A 25869-nucleotide genomic window follows, 5' to 3' on the forward strand; every position below is an offset into this window, starting at 1 on the left:
CTGCTCTCACAAGGCTTGCTGGAGCAAAGCGTGCTCTTGGGAGCAGGAAACCGCTCCTCTCCACTCCACTTGATCGCTTGCCACGCTCAGCGTGCGAAGTCATTGTCAGAGTCATCTGATAAGGAGGCAAAATAAATAAATAGAAGGACAACAGTTGTAAAACAGGATGAAGTAGAAAAGTCTTAAAAGTCTACAATGTACCTTTTTCATTAAAAAGAAGTAAAGCACCCCCAGAGCAGCCCAAACCTGTCAGCAGAGCCTTTGGCCCTAAGTCGTGTGCGTGTTGAGTCATGGATTTTGTTTGCTCACTGTTTGTGGATCTTACTTCATTTCTGTCTTTCAGTTTCAAGGCATTTCTTAGTTAACCAGTAACTTGTGAGCGCTTCCAATGTTAAAATATATCTGGAGTTGGCAGGAGTGGAATATAAAACAAAATCTTCTCCCAAGCGAGTCTTTAAAAATAGTGCGGGTATGCTACCCCATTTTCTGTCACTTGTGCATTAAAAGCAGACAGTCTGTCCTTGTTCTTCTCAGGGGAGCCCAGTTATGGGCCAGGCTTTTAATGATCACCTGTCAGAATTTATTTGTGATCAGCTGCCTGCACGGCTTATTTTCATCTCATTGATTTTCGGATTTTTCCCTGAGCTGTTTGCAGCTTGGGGTTACTAACTTCTCTCACTAGAAACTGTGTGCTCGTTTATTGTTGTAAAAGAAGTCAGGTCTCTTGGGGCAGGAGAAAGCTTCTGAACTTGAAGGTATTTTTTTCCCCATGCCATGTTGTCTTAAGAGTAATACAGGTTTTTTTATTAAAGTTTTTTTTTTTTTTTAAGGGTAAGCTCATTCATTTTCTTAACAATAACATTTTTTCCCCAATTGCGGATAGGTACTGTGACAACCGTAGTGGTGTTAGTTGTCCAGTTGTTGGAATATTTTTGTGTTGTCATGGAGAAAGTCCAATCAATAATCTGTTTTAAGGTAAGATAGTATTTATTAAAAAAAAAAAAATCAGTAAAATAAAAGTGTCCATTTAAGGTTGTCATGAAAGTGCCGGGGTAAATTTGCTGCTTTGAAATATGAAAGTTTGTCTGAATGTAAATGTCAAAATCATTGCACTGGAACTTCTTGGTTAAAGAAAGTCCTATAGGACTTTTAAAAACTATTTTTATAAACTTACATGAATCGAGGTTTCTTTTTCAATTGATGTCAACTACTGTTTCCCTGTGCATAGCTGTTTTAATTTGTACTACTGGAAAGAAAGCACCAACAGAGTCTAAAATAGTTTCAATAAAATTAATTTCTCATGGTATTACTTGCTATCACCTAAAAAATTCAGTTTTCTTCATTTCTTAAGCAATTTTGTACTTTGGGTTTTGTTTTAATTAATATTATAATGTAAACCTGTGTGAGCTGGGGCTGAAGGAGGATCAAATTCTGTGCTTCTCACATCCCTGCTTTACACGACACCGGGGCAGTTAGCATCAGCATATCGCATGCGGCTGGCTACAAATCTTACTGTGCACACAGTGTGTATGTGGAGGCTGTGTTTGGGAGTCTGGAACACCAGATGTGGTTTATGTGTCTCTATGGTGTATCTCAGACATAGAGATCTGCAGAAAACTGGCTTAAGGTTTAATTTTGTGTGTGTGTTGAAATACACGGCTTATCTGAGTGGCATCATTGGCTTCTGCTGATATGCATTGTATAGTATCTCTGGAAGAGATCTGGGAATTTGCCCTGGCTTTCAGTGAGAAGTGTGCTTGGGCCCACCAGAGCTGGGCTGACTATGTCTGTAAACGTGACATTACAGAATCCTCAGGGAGAGAGGAAAACAAGCAAAGAAACTAAAATGGAACAACAAATTCCTTATAAATAGAACAGACGTTTTTATTTCCAACTTCTTGGGTTGTCTGATTGTTAGAGAAATGTACTGTCTCACCAGTTTTTTATGAATTATAGTAAAGGTTAAAGTAAACACCTACGTTGCCATCAAATCTTGTTTTGGGAATCTCCGTGTAGGAAAAACTGGTTTGCTTTTGAATAGGAGGGATGCAGGATAGTGTTTTTTGTAGGATTGGAGTAAAATGCATCTCTTGTTCACAGTATCTTTTATTAATAAGCAGTATTGTGATTTATTTTAGTATTACAAACCATCATCCTTTGAAACATATGTTTTTTTCTGTACTGAGTGCTGATTAGTTGGTAGAAAACTAAGCTCCTTAGAAAAAGAGTGCTTGATAAAGATAGCTTTATTAAGTGTCCCTCCACTTAACTGTGCAGTCCCTTAAGGAAGCTGGGAGTGCTCAGCTGTTTGTACATAAAAGGAGGATCAGATTTTGCAGTTAATTGGTCAGTGGTTGCTTTTATCTGCCTGTTCTCTCCGTGTTGCCTTTACTTGGCTGAACTGGGGAGCAATGTAAAGGGTTTGGCTTTGGAAACATTGGGTAAGTTGGAGGGCTGCTCTATTTAGAAAATACTTTGAGATTTAGATGTCAAGTTTGCTTGCCACCAAAGCTTTGGATATGGGGCTGTGCCACAGAAGGTACAAGCACACTGACATCCCATGCATTATTACAGCCCAGCTCCCTGTGGCAGACAGGGCCTTGGAAAGCGTACAAAGCCCTCCCTGTCATTGCATTTCCATGAGGGTGGTTTTTGCTCTGTGATGCTTGGATTGCTGGATGCCCTGGTCCTACTTGAGCAGGATACCCTGAAGATAAAGGGGGAAAAAAAAAAATAGAAAATCAAGCTTTGTAATCTGTTGCAGATATATAATGTCATCTGTGAATTGTTGCTTTCAGTAACAAAATAAGTGGAGAGTCAGGAGAGCACTGATCAGAAAGCTGAAAACCGTTTCTATTTGAATTGTGCTCTCCCAACTCCCCTCCTGTAAGATTTTAATTCAATGCCATATTGTATGTGCTCCGTGGGGAGATGTCATCTAGAGCACGTTATCCATTACTTTTCGCTCGTTGCATAGATACAGAGTTGTAATGATTGACAGTGGGCAGGACTGGGTGGGTTTGGGTGTTCTCTTCACTCCCCTTTGAGCTGGGCGTACCCTCTGGCTGGGGATGGCTGCCTCTGCTGCATCCAGCCTCCAGCTGCATGCTGGGAATGCCCTGGTGAGGGGGCAGCCCACAGAAGGGTGTGTGTGCAGCACTCCCTGCATTGTAGTCCTCCTTCCCATGTGTTTCTTAACGTGACCTCCCCTTCTAGCCGGCCTCTGCAGCGCCGAGGGCAGTGCTTCCAGCAGACGGCTTGGATGAGGAATCCTCTCCGAACCTTTAATCTTTGTTTACAAGCAGGTGTTACATGAGTCAAAACCTGAGCCCCCCTTTTTCAGAAGCAAAGGATTCCACCTCCGGCACCGAGAAGTGCTGGGAATTTCCTGACCCTTGCCATCCCACGTGATAACATGGGAATGACCGGCCAGGCAGGCTGGTACCAGAGCTGCTCTTCACATTGCCTCTCACGTGAGGCTCTGAATGGCTGCTGCCTGCGTGACCATGTGCTCAGGCACGTGGCAGTCCCCTGTGCAGCCTGTTCAGCACAGCTTTTGTTGGAGCAGCAGGCATGCGTGCGTGGCTGTGTGCTCCTGCCGCTACCGAAACCGCAGCCGGGCGGAAAAGCGCGGCTCTGTGGACTGCAGCAGCAAGGAGGGTGCAGCGTGCAGGCAAGCCTCACAAACTGCTTTCTGGATCAAAGGAAGATGCAAAATATATTCGGGCAAATATTAAAAATAGCCTGTCATATGATAACAGGGGAAAAAGTGCTGAACGAACAAGCCTTGTTAATGCTAGAAGCAAGAACACTGAGTCTCTGTCAGAAGATCTAATTTTAATATTTGCTGCCAAAATTTGATTATTGGTTAAATAATTGCTCAGCTACATGAAAGAACTTGAAGTTTCTTAGGAGTTCAAACAGTAAACAGCAAGAAAGACCTTGGGTTTTTTACTGCTTTTTTAGAAAATACCTGGCCTGCCTCTAAGTTTCTTGTATGGATCAGCACTTTCTGCACCAACAGAGCCACTTATGTGAGCCAGGGCTAACTCAGATTAGGAACAGGATACACTGAGGGGCCAGTGGGTGCTTTTTCCCCTGAGGAAGGTATTCGAAGGCTGCCTGGGAGTCAAACTTATTGCAATACTGTTGTCTTTCTTATAGGCCTGCTTCCCATCCCAGAAAGGTTGCCTAGTGCAGAGAGTTGGTTTTGAAGAAGAGAGCACACCCTGTAGTCCTTCACAGAACAGTATCTTGTAGTTAAAAGAGACAAGGCGCCATCAGGAGCTGTATATGAAGAAGACATTGATATTATCTGATTAGATGAAACTACTGGGGTACTTAACTTGCTGCAATCTCTCCGTGCTTATGTGAGAGATTGGCAATGGTGGGAGCTAACTGTGACCAGATTCTGCCAATTGATCTCAGTGATGAGTGCTTTACTCCTCATACAGTTAGTGATTTGTTGACTGCCGTCCCTCATCAGCTCCTAGGTGGAGCAGCAGAATGTCACCATCCATTCAACTGTCGTTTATCTTTGTGCATTTTTTTCCTCTGGGAGGAGGGGGGTAGCTGGTTTCAGTGTACCCGTGGAGTTTTCTCAGACTGAAAGGACATATTTGTCATCAGTAAAGAGTACTTTAGAGTGTTAGGAAATCAGAAGCTTGGCATCTTGCTTTACATGCTAACGTAATTGTTAGTTTTCTATCTTGAAGGCTCACTTTCATAAAATATTGCAATACTTTGTCTGAATTCCACAAAAGATGTTGAGAGTCAGGAAAGTGTATTTCAACTAAGTTTTATATTAAGGAAGAGGCTGTGGTTTGATCTATTCCATGTGAAGTAGATGGGGAGGGGGGGAGGAACAAATATTTACTTAAACCTCAAATACAATAGTAATTAGTGGAGCAAGTTATACATGAAGATTAAATATGGAAAACAAACGTTGAGATGCACATCAGTGTCAAAATAAATACATGATGAACAGATTCTGCAGCTTTTATGGCTTTTTTTTTTCCCCCATGAGCTAACAGTGTTGAAGAAACTAGCAAATAGCATTAAAGAAGCTTTCTGTCGGAAAGTTGAACTTGGTCCTGGGAGCTTCAGACGTAATGTGGGTGCTGCAGTGTTTCATTGTGGTTTTTTTCTGCTTGGGCTGGAGCCGGGCAGCTTTGTGCAGCTGAGGTGCCATCCATCATGTTTGATAGGAATACTAGTTACTGTTCAACTTCTCACATTTTCTGACACGCATGAAGGTGTTGTATGGCTACACTTCTACGTTCTGTTCTCTGGTTGAATTGAATCTTGCCAGGGCTGAAATTGGCCTAGGCTTTCACTTGCTTAGCTTCTGTGATGTGGCATCCTTTGGTTTAAAGGTTCTCTGTTTGATTTTGAGAGAAGCAGCTTTTGCTCTTTATCTTATTGCTAGCATTCTCTTGTTCATATTATTTGCTGTTTAATTAAAACAGACATTGAGAATTCTGACACTCTGCTCATATGCTTATGTTCTGGTGCGTGGACCCAGGCAGGAGGAAGGAAAAAAATCCAGATTGCATGAGGATCCTAGAAACTCAGGTAGTCATTAAGTGAAGGACAAATCTGGGTTATCACTGCACAGGTACCTATAGATCAGTGCATTAGCAGGCAGGTACTACAAGCAGATGCCAGAGAGACCTACAGCTGTAGCTCATCTGCAGTGAAGTGTTAGCTATTCAGGTGTATAAGCAGAGAGGCAAAAGGGCACTTTTTGGCAGAGATTGGTGAAGGATGAAGAATGGTTTAGAAAAGTTCTTCCAATTAGCCTTAGGGAACTCAGCTTGCTATAAATTCTTTGTCCTGGAACGTGGCAGTGGACAATAGGTCAAAGATTAAGTAATTCATTACAGAGCTGGTTGGTACTCCTGAATGTAATAAACGAATGAACAGGGCTTTCCATCCATAGCAAGATCCATTACTTTGGGTGGCAATGATTGGACCTTAGTTTTGTTTTTGAACTGCTTGCGAGGTTCCCCACTCTCTTAGTCCTTGTATGCAGACATGTTAGAGGTGACCTGCTAAGTGCAGTAATTGTGATGAAGGAGAACAAATTAAAAGTGGTCTAACTGTAACTGCTTATAACTTGAGATTCTAAGGAGACAAGGAAAGAAACTGTAGATTGCATTTTAGAAAACTGAAAGAATAATAATGTGAAACTTCTAAAAGCAGAATACTTCTGCAGAGTTCTGTTTTCTGGGGCATCCAGTGCTTAAACACAAGTTAATGAAACAGTAGTACTAAACCTTCTTGTGGAAGCCTGCTTTACACAAGGCTGCAGAATATGGAGCAGACTCTGCGTGAGAGGGACTGCGCTGAAATGAAGGAGGTGATTTCAAACAGTTCAGGCACTTTCACAAAGTCACCGTTGCAAGATTTGGAAGCTAGTCTTACTTCAGCAAGGAGTCTGTTTCAAAAACAGCTGGGTGCTTAGCTTCTAAAGCTTAGTAAGTGGAAACCAGGCACTTGAGAGTAAATCCTGTTCCTCATTAAAACGGAGAGGGTTAAACTGACTTAATTTGAAGGACCCTGCAGCAATCAGACATACCACTGTTCCCTTTTGTGCTGCATAGTGGAGATACAGATGTTACTGACGTCTGCGATCCCTGCAGCTGTGGCCTCATTACAGTGTGGGACAGTCGGTCATTTTATGTATGTAAATCTTGCAGCTCTGTTGCTTACAGCCATAGATGGATGGGGTTTCTTATTTTTGCCTATTCTGCTGTGAAAGTGAATCTTATCCATTCATCCTAGGTGTGCGTGGCCTCTTGCATGTTCCTGGTCATAGTTCTTGAGTAATTGTCTGTTTTTAACCAAATGTGGCAAGAGAGTGGGAATTTGCAAAGAATAATTACATTGCTAAAATTTCTTGAAAGTAGATGGCTGGATAGGATAGGAATATGTTAGTGAGCAGGGGAGCTGTGGGGATGTAAATGTGCATTTTCTGTATCAGAGAATTTACATAAGACCTTTAAAGAGCTTGATGTGCTTGAAATTCTTCTGTGAAAGCTGACACCTTTATGGATACCATGAGGTGTTGATTCACTTTGAGAAACCAATCTGCAAGAAGCTGGGTTTTATTTACTGGGAAGGGGTGCAGTTGTCCCAAATGTCTTTCCACCATTATTCTTCCTTTAAAATCCTCATCTCCTTGAGTCTTGCCGTTACATGACTCTAAGGTTTCATTTAACAATAGAAATTAGAAAACCAGCCATTGGGTTTGTGGACAGAACCCTGAGAGCGCTAAAGCAGGTAATGGAATGATTTTGATCCTCTCTAAGGTTGAACAACTTTACCTAAAACCTGAACCTTTGTGCAACCTTGCTATATCCTATGCACCCCAGCTCCGCTGCCCAGCTTGAAGCTCCCTTGCGGTCAGCCAAGTTTAAATTTGAGGCCTGTTATCTCGTTGCAGTTATTGCAGTATCACACGTGGGCAGATGTCCAAGTGACCCTGTCTGTGTGTCTTGCCATTCATTCTTTGCAGCGTGTTTCTGCACAAAGTTCCCTTCTATGGCTTGTGCTTATCAGTGTAACTTTCCAGCAGGGTTGGAGGCAGAGGTGGGTTAGGAGTGAGTGAGAAACATGGGATGGTGAGAGTGGGCTAAAGATGTTCAGGGATCAAAGAGAAAAGTAGGTCGTGGCAGGGTATGTGTGCTCAAGGAGGAAAGGGGGAGCGGGAGCGAGGGGAAGGCTTGTTTTCCTATTGGCTTTTCAAAGTTGTGCAATGTAAGAATTGGATTAACCTGATATGACTTTGTTTTTCTGCCAGATTAGATATGTTGAGTTTCTTGGCATTGTGAATTGTACAGTACATTGTGTGCTGTAAATATGGGTGTGTCGGGATAAAGCTGTAATGACACAACATGCTTGCAGTATAATACAGCACTGCTGGGTGGACTCTCCTGCTCCCTTAGCACCCCGTTCCCTCTACCCTGAGTGCACACACTTGCTGGGGCATTCAGACATCTGTTAGAACAGAGTTCAGCTCTCTGCTTCCAGCCCAGCATCGGGATGGTTCAGTCCCTTTTTGGCATGGTAGCGCTTATCTAAGTCCTGAAACTCCATTTTGTCTGGCACTGGCATCACAAAGTGGTACATGCTGTATGAAGTGACTTTCAAAATAATTCTTTTTTAAAGCTGCATGAAAAAGACGCTAAATCGTTTCATCTTGCTTTCTCCAGATTAAGTTGAAGCTTAAAATATAAAGAAATGGTAACATATCTCAGTAGTGTAAGTCAAAGACGTTGCCTTGAGCTTAGCTTTGGATGAGTAAAAATTCAGATACAGATCTGAAATAACTGCAAGCACTGAGCTTCCTGCTCAGTTGTTTTCATTGTTTTGGATGCATTAAGTAAAATTTTCACAGCTGTGTGTATTTGCTCAATTATTTTCTTGTCTTCCTTACTTTGTGAGACAATTTAATTTGCTGTATCCATTTTCTGTGCTGAGCTATCCCCACGGAGGAGCCCCATTCCCTTTGTTTACCACAGGTTGAGGGGTGGGTGGGGTGATGGATGGCTTCCAGCTCAGGCAGTGAGCAGATAGCTAAGGATGGGTGATCAGAGTTGGAGCCCAGTCAGCTGGTGAGCATCGCTTTGGAGACTGGGAAGGACTGGACTTTGGGGGGTGAAGCTGAGGATACCTTAGGGTACCTTCGTTTCATTCCTACTCCCCCATTTCCAGCCTTCCTCAGGGCTGCAGGTCACAGAGGCTGGTGGGTGGCTCCCACTGCATAAGGGCCTGCCCTTTGTGTCAGCAGGAGTGCAGTGAAAAAGGAGAGATTAATTCCCCCCTGTAGTCCAGTCTGTTTTCTTTGGAGAGAAGAGCATAAATATAAAATATGGATTGAAGTCAGAACCCGAAGTTTTTGCCATGTCACTTAACTGCACTGTTAAAATGCCTTACTCTAATTCACATAGGGGAAAAAATGGCGTGTGCTGATGTAGGTTTTCCTGAGGTGGTATTAGGCTGTTCCTTATGGTGGTTGAGTCATTTGTTAATAGTAGTACAAATTGAGTAAACGGGAACCGAAGATAGACCTGAACACCTGCCTGACTTAGCTGTATCCCTAACTGGGGGAATTAGCAATGAGTGCAACATGTTTCAAGTTACCCCACATACCCACCTTTTAAGAAGGTTGAACCACAGGCCTGCAGTTAGTTACAGGTGTTGGACAGCTGTGGTTTGGGTGTCTGTGAAACACCTTAGCTTAGCTGGTGCTTCAACAGTGAGAAAATCAGAGGCCAGCGTTCGGAGACATGACATCCATCCATCCAAAATCACATGGCTGCTGCAGGGCAGCTGATCTCCGTGCGACTGGACTTAGTGCCAGATTTAGGCAACGCTTTTCTTATCTGCTTCAACATGGTTGAAGTCACCGTTGAACGTCCTGGTAGTCTTTAGAAGCGAAGCTGTTTTGAACATGTGAAAAGAAATCATTAGCCAAATAGAGGGAAGGAGCTGGAGGTATAATTGTCAGCTTGTGTGCATCTCTGATTTCAGCAGCTGCTGCACGTGTTTAGGTTATCAATTTATTTCTGTTAGAAAGTAAACAAATCTCACTTTTCTTATGTACCCTCACGAGTGCTTCATCTAAGCTGCTGTTATCTGCAGCAGGGATGAACTTCTGAGGTCTTGTGCATGGAGGCTTTTCTTTCTGCTTCCACATGCTACGTGCTCTCAAGAGTCACGTGCACCCCTGATGCTGGCCAGGGATGCTGTTGATCTCTTCCAGAGTCAGTTATTTGAAAACATTATTATCACTACTATCAAAATACACTAGCTTATCACTGGGAGAACTCTTAGCCCGTTATACCCTGTATGGTTTGGGGTTTGATTTCCTTGGCCAAATTTTATCTCTATTTCATGAATGTTCCTTTATGGTCAGTGCTATTCCCTGGTAGCTGTTTAAGTACTGTCAGCAAAATCTGAGCCTTTGGGTTATGTCCTACCATCACACGCACAGCTTTCCTTTACTGAGAGGCCTAAGTACCTCTGACTCTCCTGAATATGGGATTTGAAGTTGTTCAAGACTTCACTCTTGAGAGCTCTCACGAGAAGCTCTCATAATCCTTTACCATGAAGAATTTACTGTTTTCTTCACAGTCAGCTCCTTTCAGGGGCTACATGCCCAAGAAGCTGGTGATATTTATCTCCCATGCAGCCTGTGTGCATGCACAGTGCTCAGCATCTCTGCAGGATGTGCTGTGCCCCAGGAGCCCAGTTAACGCCTGCATCAAGGACAGCTCTGCAGACACGTGTTGAAGCAAATCCTTGAGTGATTCTTCTGCTGCCCTTCAGTTTATAGCCCATGGCTTGTTGTTTCCCACTTTCTCACGTTTTCCCAAAGCTGCTGGTGTGTACTGTACAGTCTGAAGATCACATTTACCCAACACAAGGAAATCAGCTTGGCCTGACTGGCTTCTTCATCACGTGGCTGAGAATGTGTTCACTCTGTTCTGCCAGACTATGGCTAGCTGAGCAAAATACAGTGAAGCTCTGGGCTCCTGGCCAAGCTTTTATTTCACTTTGGAGCTTACAGCCACATATTTGCTGTTTGGCAGGACATCCACTGGGGTATATTTGGATAGTAATCTAGCATTGTTTTGCTGCCTTTTTCTTTTTTCTATTTTTTTAATGCACAAGTAGTATAATCCCAGCGCTCACTTTGGCTGCTCTGTGCACCATTTCTCAGTGTGCACCGTTATGTACGTGCACTCAAACTTGTAGTCGTGACCTTTGGTAAATACAAGTCAAAGCAATTAACTTTCTTTTATTGAAAAATTCTGGATGTCCTCCTCTTTGCCCCCCGTGTGCCGATAACAGAGCTGTGTTGTTACTCTTTCCAAGATCAAAAGCTTCACTAGGGTTTGATTGAAGTCCAGCTATGGAAGGAAGCAGCTTTGCTGGAGCTCTGAAAATAGCTAATTGTTAAAATAATAAAGTCTGTCCTTGTGTGTCTTTGTAATCTTTAAAACTATGTTTTGGGGGAAGAGGGTGGTTTTAAAGTGAAAAGATTAGCAAAGATCTTGGAAATAGAAGTGTGCTTTCAGAAGAACGAGTATCCTGCTCTGGATGTCGTACTTCAGTTCTGTTCTCTACCCCAAGCTTGCCTTTCTCTGATTCTGTTTGCATGCAGCCTGGCTCTGGAAGGAAAATAAAGCTGGATTTGATTTTTTTAACAGTATGGAAGGCTCCGAGTTTGGGGGATATAAAGGTTTTGTGATGCAAACTCATTTGTTTCTCTGAAACAAAAATGGGCTTTTCAAAATACAGCACGTTTAGGGAAGTTGGCTCTGGGTTTGAAACCCCAGTATTTCTGATGGCACCGTTGAATGAAAAAATGGTACAAAAACATAAGGCTTAGGAAAGGGGTGCAAACAGCATCACCAGCAGCAACGTTGGAGGAGCAATCCCAGCTTTACAAAGGGACATCTCTTGAAGGTGTGGGTTTTTAGTTGGTTTGTTTCGTGTAGGCAGAACTCGGACTGTGAGTCTGGTTTTGCAGTTACTGTGAGCAGATGCACACAAGCAAAAACTTACGTGCGTTTCCCCAGATCTGCGCGTTGTTCTATGAAACATCTATTTACAGATGTCTTCTCACAGGGCCTCCTGCATCCTGAGAGAGAAGAGCTGGCAGGAAGGACCCCGGACATGAGGCTCAGCTGCTGTTGGCCTGCAGCACTCCAGGCAGGGGAGATTGCTTCGTGGGGTCAGAACCCAGCTCGTGTAAATAGCCATTTATCAGTGTCAGTGTTCAGTTAATTGAAACATCAGGATGAATAAACAGGAGTCAAGATGACAGTACGGAGGGTGCTAAGTGAATCTTTTCCAGTATTTTGCGCTGATTGCTATGGATGCTGCTTGGGTGATAGCATATTCAAGACTTAATGGAGTTCTGAACTTAAAGCAAGATATTACTAGGGTTTCTCTATTTCTTTTTTAACGCTATGTGCATAGCTACACATCTTATATAGGACAGTTTAAATCCCTGTGTGAAAATCAACCCTCTTGTACTTTCTCTTTAGACAGCTGGACTCAAAAACACTAATTACTTGAGTAGAATCTTTGCATTATACATAAATGTGTTGAGTATTAAGCTCAGAGGATTGTACAGATCCAGTGAAGCTCTTTAGTTTGTCATATGAACCTTTAGGACTGGAATTTTCTTAGCTCCTGGAACTGTTATTTGTTAGAATCTTGGTTTTTCGCTCTCTCCATTTTATTTAGTCTTTATTCATTTTCCTGAACGTTTTTGAAATCATCTGTTAATTCTGTCCGTAAGATAGTTTTATGTCCATAGAATATCTTGCTTAACATAGTTCAGTTCTGTGCTCTTACTGGGCTTGACTGGGTCCTCAGGGTGCAAACTGCTTCATTGCCTTCTGAAAATCTTAGTTGTGAAAAAGCAGCCTCAGCCAGGGGTGCCTTGTCGGTCAGCTTAAAGCTGTTTATACAGCAGCAGCTTTAGCCCGCTCAGAAGCAGCCTTGCCTGATCTCTAGGAGCTGCTGAAACTCATCAAGCAGGTTCCTGCTCACCAATCAGGCAGTTAAGCAGAAAGAGGAAAGGTATTTCTCCTGCGTGTTGTTTTTTTTTTTTTCCTCTTTGCAGAGTTTAACCCATTCTTCTCCAGACTTCAGATGCTGTGGACATTCGTAACACTGAAATAATAGCAAGGAGAGCCAGAAGAGGGTTAAGAAAGGGGTCTCTGATCCTGCAAGGACTGAGCTGTGTCAGCGTATGTCCCTCATGCAGAGACATGCAGTTTCCTGTACAAATCCAGAGTGCTGCCATTCTTAGCTGGAGTCCCACCTAGCACTCATCAGCTGGCTTTTTGTCTTGTATTTTAATGAAATCTTCACTTTTACTCCCAGTCCCAAACTCAATAATGAGTGTTCATCACTGCCAGGACAAATCTGGGGGTTCCCAAACTCTCCTACTGTGTCTTGATTGGAAGACTTAAATTGCTTGCTTACATAATAAATGGTAGAGATAACACAACATACAAAGAAGCTCTTTCTAGAGAGATTTTAAATATGTGCTCAGGTGATATCAGACAGCGTGGTTGTCCACATCTGACCTTCTCTTAAACTGCTCGTTAAGATGGAATGTGCACCTGACAGTTTTAATGGCTGTCAGTGCTGTGTGTGTCTGTGATGAGTTCAGAGAGATTGTCAAGTAACAGTGCAGTTGTCAAACAAATAATTTTACTTGTGATTGCTGGAAATAGTAAATGGGTGGGTGGAATATGGTGAAGAAATATACTTAATTGTAGTAGGGAATGGGAGGATTAAGTGACTTTCATGACTGCTATAACAAAGAATAATTTGGTGAAGATTCCTCCTCCTTCCTTCCTATTGCCCGTCTGACGAATTGGCTTCACAAGCAGCAACATCTCTGGGGGTTCTCTGGCTGATTGAGCCCTTCTTCCAGGAAATGAAATTTCTCTGGTTCACATTGTTTTCAAAAAGCTTGTTAGTAATACATGTTGGAGAATAATACATCTCTGCCAAATCTGTTTGAAGTTGCCCAGCAGTTGAAAAAGCTGGGAGGAGGCCCCACAGGCATGCACAGCCCAATCACACAGAACTCATCTCTGTTAGGAAATTGAGCTGAAGAATAGTTGTCAAGTACCAGGGTGCTGAAATGCAGCTTGTGGAGTGACTGACAGACCTGCAGACCGTCTGATGTCTTAACAGTGTGCGTAGCCTTAGCCAGGGTCGCAGGGCACTGCTCCTGCCCACTGCATTGAGTACCCAGAGACCTCATCCAGGCAGTGAAATGGAGGCAGGTGAGGCTGGACAAAGTTCTGGTGTTACTGAGCTGGGTGCCACCTCGTGCCCAGTGTGTTCTGCATTGGGTAAAAATAGGGCCTCTGCTTCCATAGGCGCTTCTGCCAGGCCACAGGTTAAGCAGTTGATGTATGCAGGGTGAACCACATACTGTGTGCAGTGGCTGGGAAGTGCTGGGTGTGAGTGGTGTGGAATGTACATACGTAAATGGACCTGGGCATGAGGAGGCAAGGTGTTTCCACCTGTGAGTGGATTAGTTACTTCTGGTGTAGTGCACAAGGATGCAGTTTGCTTCTGCAGGAAGAATGTGTTAAAGGAGGCCCGAAGCACCTTAATTGTGAGACCTGCTCTTGAATTATTTCCAAACCTCTGGAGCACCATAGATCTCATCAGTGCTGGTTTCTTTTTCCCTTCTGGGTAAAGAACAAATAAAAACTTTACAGGCTTTCTGCGTTTTAGAAGTATTATTTATATGGTGCAACTCTGTTTTCTGTTGTTTTTTATATCCAAAATAGAGAAGGCTTTAGAATAGAAGAAGAACTGCATATCTGAATTTAAGATAAAATAAGATGATCTCCCTGACAGAGTCAGTAGAAATGATGTGATATGACAGTTGCTGTAGCAACACCACCTACTTCATGAAAATCAGAGTTAACAGGAGTGTAAAAGGTAAAGCCCACATAATTTTCCAAGCCTGTGAATCGCTGCTGCCCTCAGCTTGCGGTGCCTTCCAACTCTCCAGTGTTTCTCTTTTCACTTGGGCACAGATGTACCTTCTGCATGGCCGACCCCAGATTCAGCAGTGCTGTGTGGTGGAGCCCGCAGCAGCTTTGCATGTGCATGACCCACTGTGAACAGAGGAGCAGAACATGTGGGATCGAGACCCCTCCAAAAATCCTCTGGGAAGGTTTAGACAACAAAGTACTATAAGGCCTATGCTGTACTGCGGCTATTCCAGGTACAGAATACAACCACCATGTTAAAAGGGTGCCGGATCATCCAGCTGTGGGAGTCAGCTAACAGGAAAGCAGTGTTACACTTACTGCAAACTGTAAGAATTGTCAGGACTGAAGGTGCCACAGATGAGTGTGTTGTCCCTTCCCTCCCTCTCATATAATCCTGAAATAACAATGTTGCACAGCAGTGACACCATGCCTGTGGGAGCAGAACTCATCTTCTTTTGATCAGTGTGGCACAGAGCTGCTCATTTGGCTGTTGCCAAGTGCCCAGCGCAGCACACAGAGGGCTTTGTTTGCTAGCAGGCAGAGAATTGTACAAAATTTACTGTATTTGAAGGGGGTAGAAGTATCTCTGTTAAAGAAATGCTTCGGTGCCAAGACATTGTTTGAAAGTTGGTCGGTACGTCTGGATTGGCAACTAATTCTGTAATTTGCAGCTATGGCTGCTGCAAGAAAAATACTGTATTAAAAATAAGTTTACTGTAATTAAGGTTACCATTGGCTTACAATTCTCTTAATGAAAATTTTCAGAAAACAGAATCCAGTTTGCTTACGTGTATTTCAAAAATGTCGACACATTTGTAAAGCTCCCATGAAATGTGGACTGTTAAGTGATTTGCCAATTCTTGTTGTCTTCAAGTTTACATTCAAACAATTTGATATTTTTATGAATGCCTGGCTGTGTGTGATTGCAAAAAGTAAAACCCTAATTACTTGTGAGTTGGATCAAAATTGAATTGGGTATTTGATGTGCTACAGAAATGTGCAGCAGCTACAAAGAAATACAGCCTCACCAGTAACGTCTGTATGCAACAGTCTGTTCTGGAATTTTCCCTAAGCCTCGGTTGCATTCTCTTCCTCCTCTGACCCATTTTCAGACTACGTGATGACTGATGCATTCGTATACTTTATAATGGAAGTCAGATCTCTGTCATCCTGTTCTGGTACCCAAGAAGAAGACATTCACACCACCTTTGCTTTCTTTGTCTGTGCCTAGTGAGAATGACATTAGTATGTAAAAGCAAACGAGGCTCCTGTGCAAACCAAATACAGGCTTTTGCTGTTTTGAAATTTTGCTGTTCTTTTTTTCCAGCTTCGTTACAGGGTCCTAAAATTAAGTTGGAGAGAAAAGAAAATGCATTAAGTCTTACTTAAAAGGTTAGGGAAAAACAACTTGTCCTCATTCTGACATCTCTGCTTCTTAAATTGTGATTATAAAGATAACTCTCTGTAAAGCTTTAATTTAGTTTTGCCACCTAAAGAGCGTGCTTTGTTTTAGTGAACGAGAAATGTAAATAAAACCAAAAGCCAATGAACAGCTAGAGCAAATTTGTATTGTGTACAGAACAGGTCAAAAGAGAAGGTGAGATTTGCAAGCCGCTGTAACTCTGCCCGGTGACCCCTTTTTTGGAAGGGATACATTCAGCCAGGGGCTGATAGCATCTGTTGTCTGTCTCTCAGGCCTGGCATTGCCTGCCAATGGGAGGAAATGTACCTGGTTCACGTGGCTTCTCCATGCCACTGCAAATCTCACTCAGCTGTGTTTTGATAACACGCCCAAGCAAGATCAGCTTGGGTACTAGAACTGGGTAACAGATACATGACTCATGAGTGGCATATGCTGCTGGGATTACATGGTGGCTTTGCAAGACCTGTTTACTGACTGGGAGCGTGCTGTCCTGGATGTTCATTAGCCAAATAGATAGAGCAATATGAGAAGAACTTGCTCTGGATATTTGCAGAAGACGTTGGCAGTGACATGGATGCACAACTTGTCATTCTGAAAGTGGTATTCTACTTAAGGGGAATTTATGGATGCCATATGAGGCTGATGCCTAAAGCAGGGACTCAGTTAAAGTCTACTGTTGGTGGACTGGTTGATTAAAGCTGGGTCTAAGGAAGGAAAAATGGACCGCTGTCTCCTTCAGAACAGGTTGACAGTTCTGATGCTTTTCTGGAAGGTTCTCTATCAGAAACAAATTGTAGTTTCTCAGGAACATTGCTGTATGTGAATAATGTGCCAAAGGATGTCGTGAAGCTCCAACATACCAGAGGACAGCAGCATCTTGAAGTGAAATGTGCTTCTAAGCCAAAATGAAATACCTGTATGAGCGTGCTTTCATGCACCTTCTCTTCCAGCTCTGCCCCCTCTAAATGTCATCTTGGCCTGTCTGTGTAGGAAAAGCAGAGCCCTACAAAAAATCAGAAAGTCATTTTAGAGGCTTTTCAGGGATTTGAAAAGGGGAATCCCTGTGCATTGTCCCAGGATCAAGGTAAATCCCTTATTCTCTGTGTGTAGCAGCTGTGCAAGGGAGTTGTTGAGAATGGAAACAGTGGTTTTTGGCATCCTGCAGTCTGGCTGTAGGGGCAGGTTTAGGAAGGAATAAAAATCTGATTTCCTGGGAGCTGTCAGCAATGGGGCCTCACGGAACAAAGTGCTGTCTTCACACAGGTTAAAGAGTATCAGTCTTAGAGAGTAGCAGAGTTGTAAGTCCAGTGGGCATCGTGGAAAATTTCACGTGGTGATGCCTCAGTTACTTATTTATCCCTTTTGAAGGTCACTGGAGGCATATAGTGCATTGTGTGCACACTGTGCTAACCGCGTGCAGGACTTGCAAATTCAAGCCCTCAAAAGCCTGCAGACACTGAAACAAAGGCCACATGTGCAGCTCCAGATAGTGCAGCCCCATCCTTTCTCTGCTCTGAGATACAGGCTTTAATTACATTATATCCTCTTCTTTTTATCCTTTCCCTTTTGAATGCAGAGGTCAGACCAGCTCTGTGTTGAATCAGAGCTGTATCAGGAAGGAAGCGGTTGTCTGTAGGATCTTGGATCTTGACCTCATTTGCTGCAGATGTGAGAGGACACGAGGAACTAAGAAGGAGAAGTCTGGCTGCAAAGAGAACGATTATGTCTGGAGAAACTGGGTTTTCTTACTTTCCTTGCCATACGGTTCAGTAGAACTCTGAACAAGTTCAGTGGCATGAACAGAGAGAACACTGAAAAGACAACATGGATTTTCTCATGTGCCCCCCATCTGGCATGCAGGCTGGCATTGAGCAGCACTGCAGTTTGCAGCACTCCTGCACTGGCACTGAGCACGAGGCAGAGCTGCACGGAGCTGGGGCTGTGGGCTGTGAGCACAGAGCTCTCCTGCTCCCTTCCTCTCTTCCAGGACAGAGCACTAGGCAGCGAAAAGTTGGCCAGAAATTTGTAGCAGGTTCAAAACAAAGTATTTTTGCTGAAACTTCTTCAGGAAGCAGTGGAACCATTCTGGCAGAAACAGAAATTGGCACATTCAAATCCAAACAGAATGGCTGAAATCTGGCAAAGGCCTGAGAAACTGAAGACAGCATCCTCTATTGGGAAGTGTCAGGCAGTCTTAGTAAGACTACCAGTCCTGCCTGTAATAATACTGCAGAGGCCCAGAGCGGGAGGCACGCAGTGCTGAGAGGGGAAATGACAATTCCTTCATAATTAAATGCTCAAGATTCATAAACAGTGCTGGTATCTTTGAAAAGTACATGTTTTAAAAACTTCTTAACTCTTAGTGTGGGTTAGGAGCAGTGCATGTGTTGTTGCATTGGATTATGATGATTTTTGTTCTGGAGGAAAGGTTTGCAGTTGTTCCACGTTCTGCAGAATTTAGGCTGTGGAGGAGAAGAAATAGAAGAATATCTGTGCTGGGTTGGAGCAGTGGTCGAAATACATTTGTCTGTTGCTTTAGAAGAAAATAAAGCTCCTATGAGAATTGCTTACATAAATGCACCCAAGGGTGACCTGCATCCTTCACCCCAGGCAGAGTGGCTGGGGTTGAGGCAGCATGGCTGGTTCTTCTCTACCTGTTAGTGCAGATGATGGTCTTAGTAGCCATGCAGATGTTTCAGGGGCAGAAAGTCACTGAAATCAGATAGGAAAATAAAATGTAGCTTGTGATGTTTTAACTGAGGAACTCTGTGACCTGTGGATAAATGTTAGCCTCCAGAATACTATTCTTACTTTGCTATCTGGTTGGTTCTTTTGTCTGTCTTGCTTCCTGAGCTCTGCCTTGTGCTGTGCATTGAGTGACTTTGCCTAGAGGCAGAAAGAGTTAATGCAGAAATAGACAGCAGATCAGTCTGGGACAGTCTGTGATTTGGAGTGAGAGAAGTATCCCAAAAAGCTGGCCTGCCTCCAGCAGGATAAAAGGGTTGGAAATGGTACCAGCAGAGCAGTGGGGTTCTCCGGAGCAGCTCTGGGTGAGGATTAGGTGTCAATGCACTTCCACACTACATCATAACACTGACATACCCAAGGTGCCTTTAGTTTATATAAAGAAAAGTGATTTGCAAACACCTGTTTTTCTCTTTGGGCTGTTCATAAATTGAATGAGAAACTCCTCTTTTTTCTCCTTCCACGATTGCATGTGTAAAAAATAAGGGAAAATATTTTTCTTAGAACATCTTCCCTTTCTTTCCTCTTCTCAGCTGCTGTTTTCCAGCCAGCTGCAGAACTGATGAGAAGTGTGGAAGGGCTGTGAGAAGGGAGATTTTTCTGAAAATCAGGCACATTTCTATGGGGCTTGAATGATTCAAAATTGAGTTCTACATAATTCATCAGGGATCTCCTGCAATACGAGTAATAAGTCTGTCAAGTAGTGGTACAGTTGAAGAGGTTATTTCCATCTTAGCTCTCCTAGACACAGCTGGAGGCAGGATGTTTAAAGAGGGGGAAATTACGAGTCAGGATTAAATGACCAAACTCCCCACAACACCTCCATGTTTTGGTTTTATAGGTGTACAAAAGCACTGTTGTGTATGAAGGTATATAAAATAGCTACTGTACTTTTGAATTGTGTATTTTAATTATTGCAAGCAATTAAAAGCTGCTCTTTTCTTACCGGCTGCTCAGTGACCTAAATGACATGAGTGAATGGCTTCGGTCCATTTCTCTTTGAACAAGGAGCTGCACTGAAAATATTACCATTACGTTCAGCTTCCTCGCTGGCAGTCTCTGCTGGGAGGAGAAGGACTGAAAGGGTTAGAACAGCCAACTTTCTTTCAAGTCCTTCCTTCTGGAAAATTTTCTGCTATTGCTAATAGGAGCCAGAGCAACACCAAGAGCATTAGCGAAGGCAAACTGCTGGGGCAGCCGTAGCTGCTGGGGTTGCCAAAACCTGCTGACTTCTCTGCCGGGATCCACCTGGAGCTGTGTCTGTCCTGGCAGACAGTGCTGCTGGAGTGCGGCTCTGCGAGCGGGAAAGCTTCCAGACAAAAGGCCAGTGTTGACATAGTTGTGGTCTCTCCAGGCCACGGTTGAGACACATCACTGGGGTGGTATGAGGGGAAGTTTCCATTAACCATTGTTCCCAGCTTGCTTCCACCACCGCTGTGGAGTTCTGCAGCTGGATTTCCAAAAGAGCTCAGTGCTCAAGAGCTCTCGTTTCAGCAGCTTAAATGGAGGGACTAAGATCTTTCCAAAACACTTGGCAATCATCAGCCCCCATTGATAACAAAGCTAAGCACACTGAATAGCCCAGCCACTTCACTGTTGTGAAAATGTGGCTGCTTTTGTGAGTACGGAGTGTTTAAATAATACAGAGGCTGGCAGTGAAGGCATCTGGCTGCTGATGCTGAGCAGCAGAGGCTTTACCTTCACCTGGCCTTGCGGCTGGCACTGGAAGCTTCCTCCTTGGCTGATTCCTTGCGCATCGCGGCCCTCTGACCGGCCCTCTCTCGGGATGTTGTGACAGCTGTGAAGCTTGCTGATGTGAGGATTAGTCGGCTGCTAGGCACATGACGTTCAGATTGCTGTTCTTATTTGACCTACCTCTGATTGCGAGGAATTTAGTGCATAAAAATAACACCCTGAACAAATTTGGCAGAAGGATGCACAGCTAAAGTGCCATGAATACAGGGGGAGAGGAGGTTGAAAAGCAGTGTAACATGAGGCCACATACAGTACTTCTGCACTAACAGCAGTGCCAAGTCCAGCACAGCCCACGCTGTCGTCTTAGGTTACGACGAGTTCCAGCACCACGTAGATGCAGTGGCCATTAGCCAGTAAACTAACGAAGACAGGTTCCTGGCTTGCATTATTGGCAAAACTTGATAGAATAAATACAAAGATACAGAGTGCCAGGAGTTGCCTAACGTAAAACATTGGACAAGGAAATACTGGTTTTTCTGCCTCATCCACCCTCGTTAACTCTGTTGTGCTCAGTGGAGTTCCTGATCATCTGCAGAGCACACCAGAGCAGAGAGCAAACACAGACTGACAGAGGTGTGCAGGTGGTTGGGAGCCTGCGAATCTCTTCCAGCATAATAGTCTTCAGACTCCTAGGTAATAATGCTTAGCTGTGCACATAGTTTTTTCAGGTTCTGCATTAGTGAAAGCAGTCACCTTTACTGAGCCTCGCCTTGAAGGTCCTTGAGGACCTTTAGTACGGGGAGCTTGGACTGGGCAAAGCAAAGTTCGAGCAGGTGGGTAAGAAGGCAGGATTGTGGTTACTGCACATTCCTCTCCCGGATTACTTAGAAGTGCAGTGCTCTTTGTTTTAGTGGTTTGTTGTTTTTTTCACTGGGCAAGACACAATACCTCAATATCCCATGTTGAAAAAGAGCTTTTACGCCCTTTCCTTCTTTAGAGAGATCTTGTAAAATTTCACTTACAAACCTCATGTAATTGTGTCATATGGCATATTGTAGATAAATGATGTCAGCTGATAGTCTGTACCTAGAACTTTAGCAATACTGCAATACCTGTGCTTCTGTTGAGGGCAATTAGAAAGCTGGGGCAAATTTCACAGTCTGCGTGACTTTTAGAAATACCCTGCATGCTCACTGAAAATGTTATGAGGTATTCAGAAATAGTGGCTTGCTTCATTTTTGTCTGCATTACTGAAGTTGCAGGCTTTGTACCTGTGTGTTTCTCCGTATTGGTCTGCATTAAGGAATATCTGGTTGCTCTGATACAAGTATGCTAACATCAAAGGAAGCTTTCCTGCATTTAATCCTTTAAATAAGCCTGCTTCTGCCGGCCCATGTATCTGGAATGAGATTAGCTATCCATTTAAAGCAAGGTACAAAAATGTCTTGGTTTACTGAGCCTTCTGGGCTGGCTTTAAAACAGTTAATAGTTTGGATTTCCCCACCACCCCCTTTGAAGACAGTTAGCTTAAACACCTATTAACCAATGTTGTCCCCAGGTCTGACCAAAAAGCCTTTCTGCCAAAGCTGCCCACAAGCGGAGTCCCACTGCCCGCGTCCTGCTACCTGTGACCCTGGGGTTGGTCTGCACCTGCACAGCAGGCCGAGGAGGGCTGATCACCATCCCATGGCTGCCCGGCCCTGAGCACACGGAGCTGCTGGGCTCCGTGAGGAAGGCTGCCAGGAAGCCCGGCGCTCAGCACCGAGGCCTTGGCAGCAGCAGCCATGTTGTGCAGCACGGGAGGAAGCGCGGCGTTGGCGCAGCGCGAGCAGATGAATTCTTTCCTCTTGCTCTCTCATACAGATATATATATATTAATCAAATAACTTTGATCCTCCTTTTTTCTTCTCCCAGGCCCTTACTAACCTTTCCTGGAAGCTGATTTTATCAGTGCTATTTTAAAATGGGAGTTACAAAAGACAGGCTCCCTGTCAGTAAGCCCTGGTTTGCACAATGCAATCCCCCGGTGAATTTTCTGCGCAGTTCCAATATTGTTGCTGCAATCTGTTAGATTAAAATAAAACTGTATTGTTAACAGTGACCTTGATTTGGAATTAGAAATGACACTTCATGTTTACCATTTTACGCTGTCAATATTACAGATGCAGGCACGAATAGGGAAATATTATACAGTCACAGGATGTTTGTGTGGATATTATGAAAGCCACCATCTCTCTAAAGTCAAAGTGAATTCAACTAATAGCCAAAATTATAAAGGAATATCTACTTCAATCACAAGTTCTTCTGAAGTCAGTGAGGCTGGTACTTCTGAGGCATGTGAAAACTCCTGAAAATTCTGCCCATGGGGAAAGGCAGCTGACCTTAGGATCCTATTTTTGGAACCTTTGGTTGAGATTTTAAATTGGAGTTGTAGTGGGAATGCTGCCTGTACTGGGCTTGTCACACTGGAGTCTTGAAGGCTATACTGAAGGTTAAAAAAAGAGAAGTAGATGTGATAATAGTTCTTTTCTTGCAGTAGACTCCTTTTATATAGTTCTTATAAAAGAGCAATAAACAGTGTACATAAGAGTTCTTCCGTTTTTGCAGAGCATCACTGTAGCCTGCTATGTTGCTGGTTTCCTTCACCGTCTTTAAAACGTTTCCAGTAAGATTTCTGAGAGAACAGTTAGCACCTCCTTAGCAGAGAGCTGTGGCACAGCTTGACAGTACACTTTGATGAGATTTTTTTCCTATCGCAACTAATACACCTTCAGATTCTAGAAATCTTTGTGTGAGAATAAGAGGAAAGATTGCAGTGCAATGGATAAATCAGACCTAAATGACAGCACTTACGATTTGTTCCCGAGGCTGTGATCGTAAGGCACAGGTTGGAGCGGTAAGCCCTCTGCCTGCACTTGAGAGCAGCTCTGCTGGGTTCGTTGATCCTAAATGGGCACATAAGATTAGCAACTAGAATTAGGAATCAGTTTTGAAAAGAACGGCATGAGCATGTCGGGACCTGAATGTGCACCCTGCAGATGGGCAATCCAATATTTGAGCAGAGTTGCTACCAAACTTACAGTGAAAGCTTAAAGAATTATTGGTATTTACAGAGCCTTTAAAATCCATGCTCAGTGATATTATTTACATAGTTTCTTTTAACATAGCTGAATTCTTCCTTTATTTTTGTAGGTCAAATCTTGCCAACGAACCGAAACACACCAAGTCCTATTGATCCAGAGACCATCCAAGTTCCCGTTGGCTACGAACCTGACCCCGCAGATCTTGCTCTTTCCAGTATTCCTGGCCAGGAGATGTTTGACCCTCGTAAGCGCAAATTCTCTGAAGAAGAGCTGAAACCACAGCCAATGATTAAGAAAGCTCGCAAAGTCTTCATTCCAGATGATCTGAAGGTAAATTGGAACTGGTGACCAGTTTGTTCCTACACAGACCCTAAGACAGTAGTTCTCTCAGATACGCATTAGGAGCATGAATCTGTTTGCTCATGTAGTGTAAATCTGCCAAACAAAAAATGACATTTTTTATAGAATAAAACTGTCAGTGGTTCTGAGGAAGATTGAGGGGAGGATGTCCCTTGTGTGTTAATCAACAGTTGAAATTCGTATCAATATTAATTTCCTTTGTATGCCAGAAACTTCCTGCGTGACCTTGGACAGGCTTAATTTGTCCCATATTTCCCACTTACAAAACAGCCTGATCATGTTTCCTTTTCCTCCACCCTGTCTGGCTCATTGGCATAGTCTGCAAAGTCTTCAAGGAAGAATCCCTCACTCACAGAGCGTGTCTGTGGAGACAGAATAAAATATGTTTTGTCTTGTTGGGAAGTTTCTTTAGCTCTGTGTTTTAACAACAAATGGGAACACCACACTAAATTCTATTAATTTAAGTGAAAGAATATAAAACTGTTTAAGGAAAGTCAAAGAAAATAATTCTGCCAGTAAGTGCATTTTAGTACAATATTTAAAACATAATACAATAACAGCACAGTATTTAAAAAGAGGAAGCACACTTGTTTATGTCTCTCACCATTTCTGAGATGTGAAGAGCAAAAACTCCTCAGAAGAGAGCTGAACAAATTGACCAGCTGATTCAGTTTATCAAATAACTGTGAAAATTGTCATTATTTTCAAAGTTCCGTTCCCAGCATGTGATTGCCGAAAGGACCTTTTTATCAGAAGTAGTCAATGCAGAGTTTCATCCTGCTGTTGCTCCCTGAGATACTGATTGAAAGCCTGTTGGAAGAGGGAATCTTTGGCGGTGTGTGCAAAGAGGCTGTGGTGCCACGTGTGTAAACCACAGTGATAGATTTAGGGAAAGAAGCTGATGCTGTTTGCTATTTTTATCCCTAAGGATAACGTTGTGCAAGCTAAAAGCAAAGAAAGCACAGTCCTGGTGGTGTTCAGGTGGTAATGTTGCTATCACTTTGTAATGTCCTCTGTTTTCATTCAGAAAGGTTTCTCTGTACCATGCCATTATTTTTTCAGGCAAATTTTACTATTTTTGATGCTCTGTTGGCATTGCAGTGTACTGTGAGGTCTACCTAAGTAGAGAAGTTCAGTACAGAAATGGCTACATGGATGTAAGGAGAGGGAAATTTGTGTTGTACATCATTTTGTGGTATCTCCCAGGTATCCTTGCTAGCCAAAGTTAGCTTTTGCCAAAAATGCCTCATAACAGAGGCAGAAAATGTCACTGCCTTGCACACAGCAGTGGAGCACGTAAGTTTTCAGTCTAAGGCTAGAAATACAGGGTCTCATTTCCCTGAGATAACCACACCAGATGCCCTTGACTCATTTCAGAATGCTTGACCCAAGTGCTGCTTCTGCCTGGCATGTGGAATGGCTGTTGAGTTCTCGGGGAGGGTAAGCAGATTAGACCAGTCAATCGTCTCTGGTTGCATGTGATTTTGAAATGCCAGCCTTACCTCTTTTGGGCCTGGATTAAGGGATTTGCCGCAGCAATTTGTTAAAATAAAGATGGATGAAGCCTAGGTGGCACACTAATAAATTGCTTAAAGCTGATTTTTTTTTTGAGTGGAATGAGATGGGAAATTATAAACAAGATTTGGGTCATAGCTTTTTGCTGCATGCTTGTTTTTAAGAGGATTTGGGGGGGGGGTCCTGTCTCAATGTAGGTAAAAAGCAATTTAGAGATACACTGGCTCCAAATCATCATTACTGGACACCTGGCTCAGCTAAAATAGTGCAAAGCAGTTGTAGAGTGCTTCTAGCTGTCATTTTGCTCTTGCTTTGCCTTGTGCAAGCAGCGGCATAAGATGCAGAGCAGCTGCATTAGTCTTGGCAGGTTTCCTGCAGAGAGACAGAGGAGTGGGTGGTGTTTCCCTGCTTGGTAGGGACAGATGGCTCTTAGATCTCACCCAGGAGATGGGGCTGTGCTTCCATGCTTGGTAGAACAGGAGAGCTGCACTCAGAT

General features: G+C 43.4%; 1 protein-coding gene across 1 annotated transcript in view; it reads left to right on the top strand.

Moving 5' to 3' along the window:
* Positions 1 to 25869, top strand: part of HLF (HLF transcription factor, PAR bZIP family member) — a gene marked incomplete at both ends in the record, with an annotated part of 30221 nt that overhangs the window by 2466 nt on the left and 1886 nt on the right. The window contains 1 exon segment of the mRNA XM_079544368.1: positions 23608 to 23828. Within this exon segment, the coding sequence (XP_079400494.1) occupies positions 23608 to 23828 (221 nt within the window).

The sequence above is a fragment of the Tetrao urogallus genome (genome assembly GCF_951394365.1).
Source record: "Tetrao urogallus genome assembly, chromosome: 18".
NCBI classification, from domain to species: domain Eukaryota; kingdom Metazoa; phylum Chordata; class Aves; order Galliformes; family Phasianidae; genus Tetrao; species Tetrao urogallus.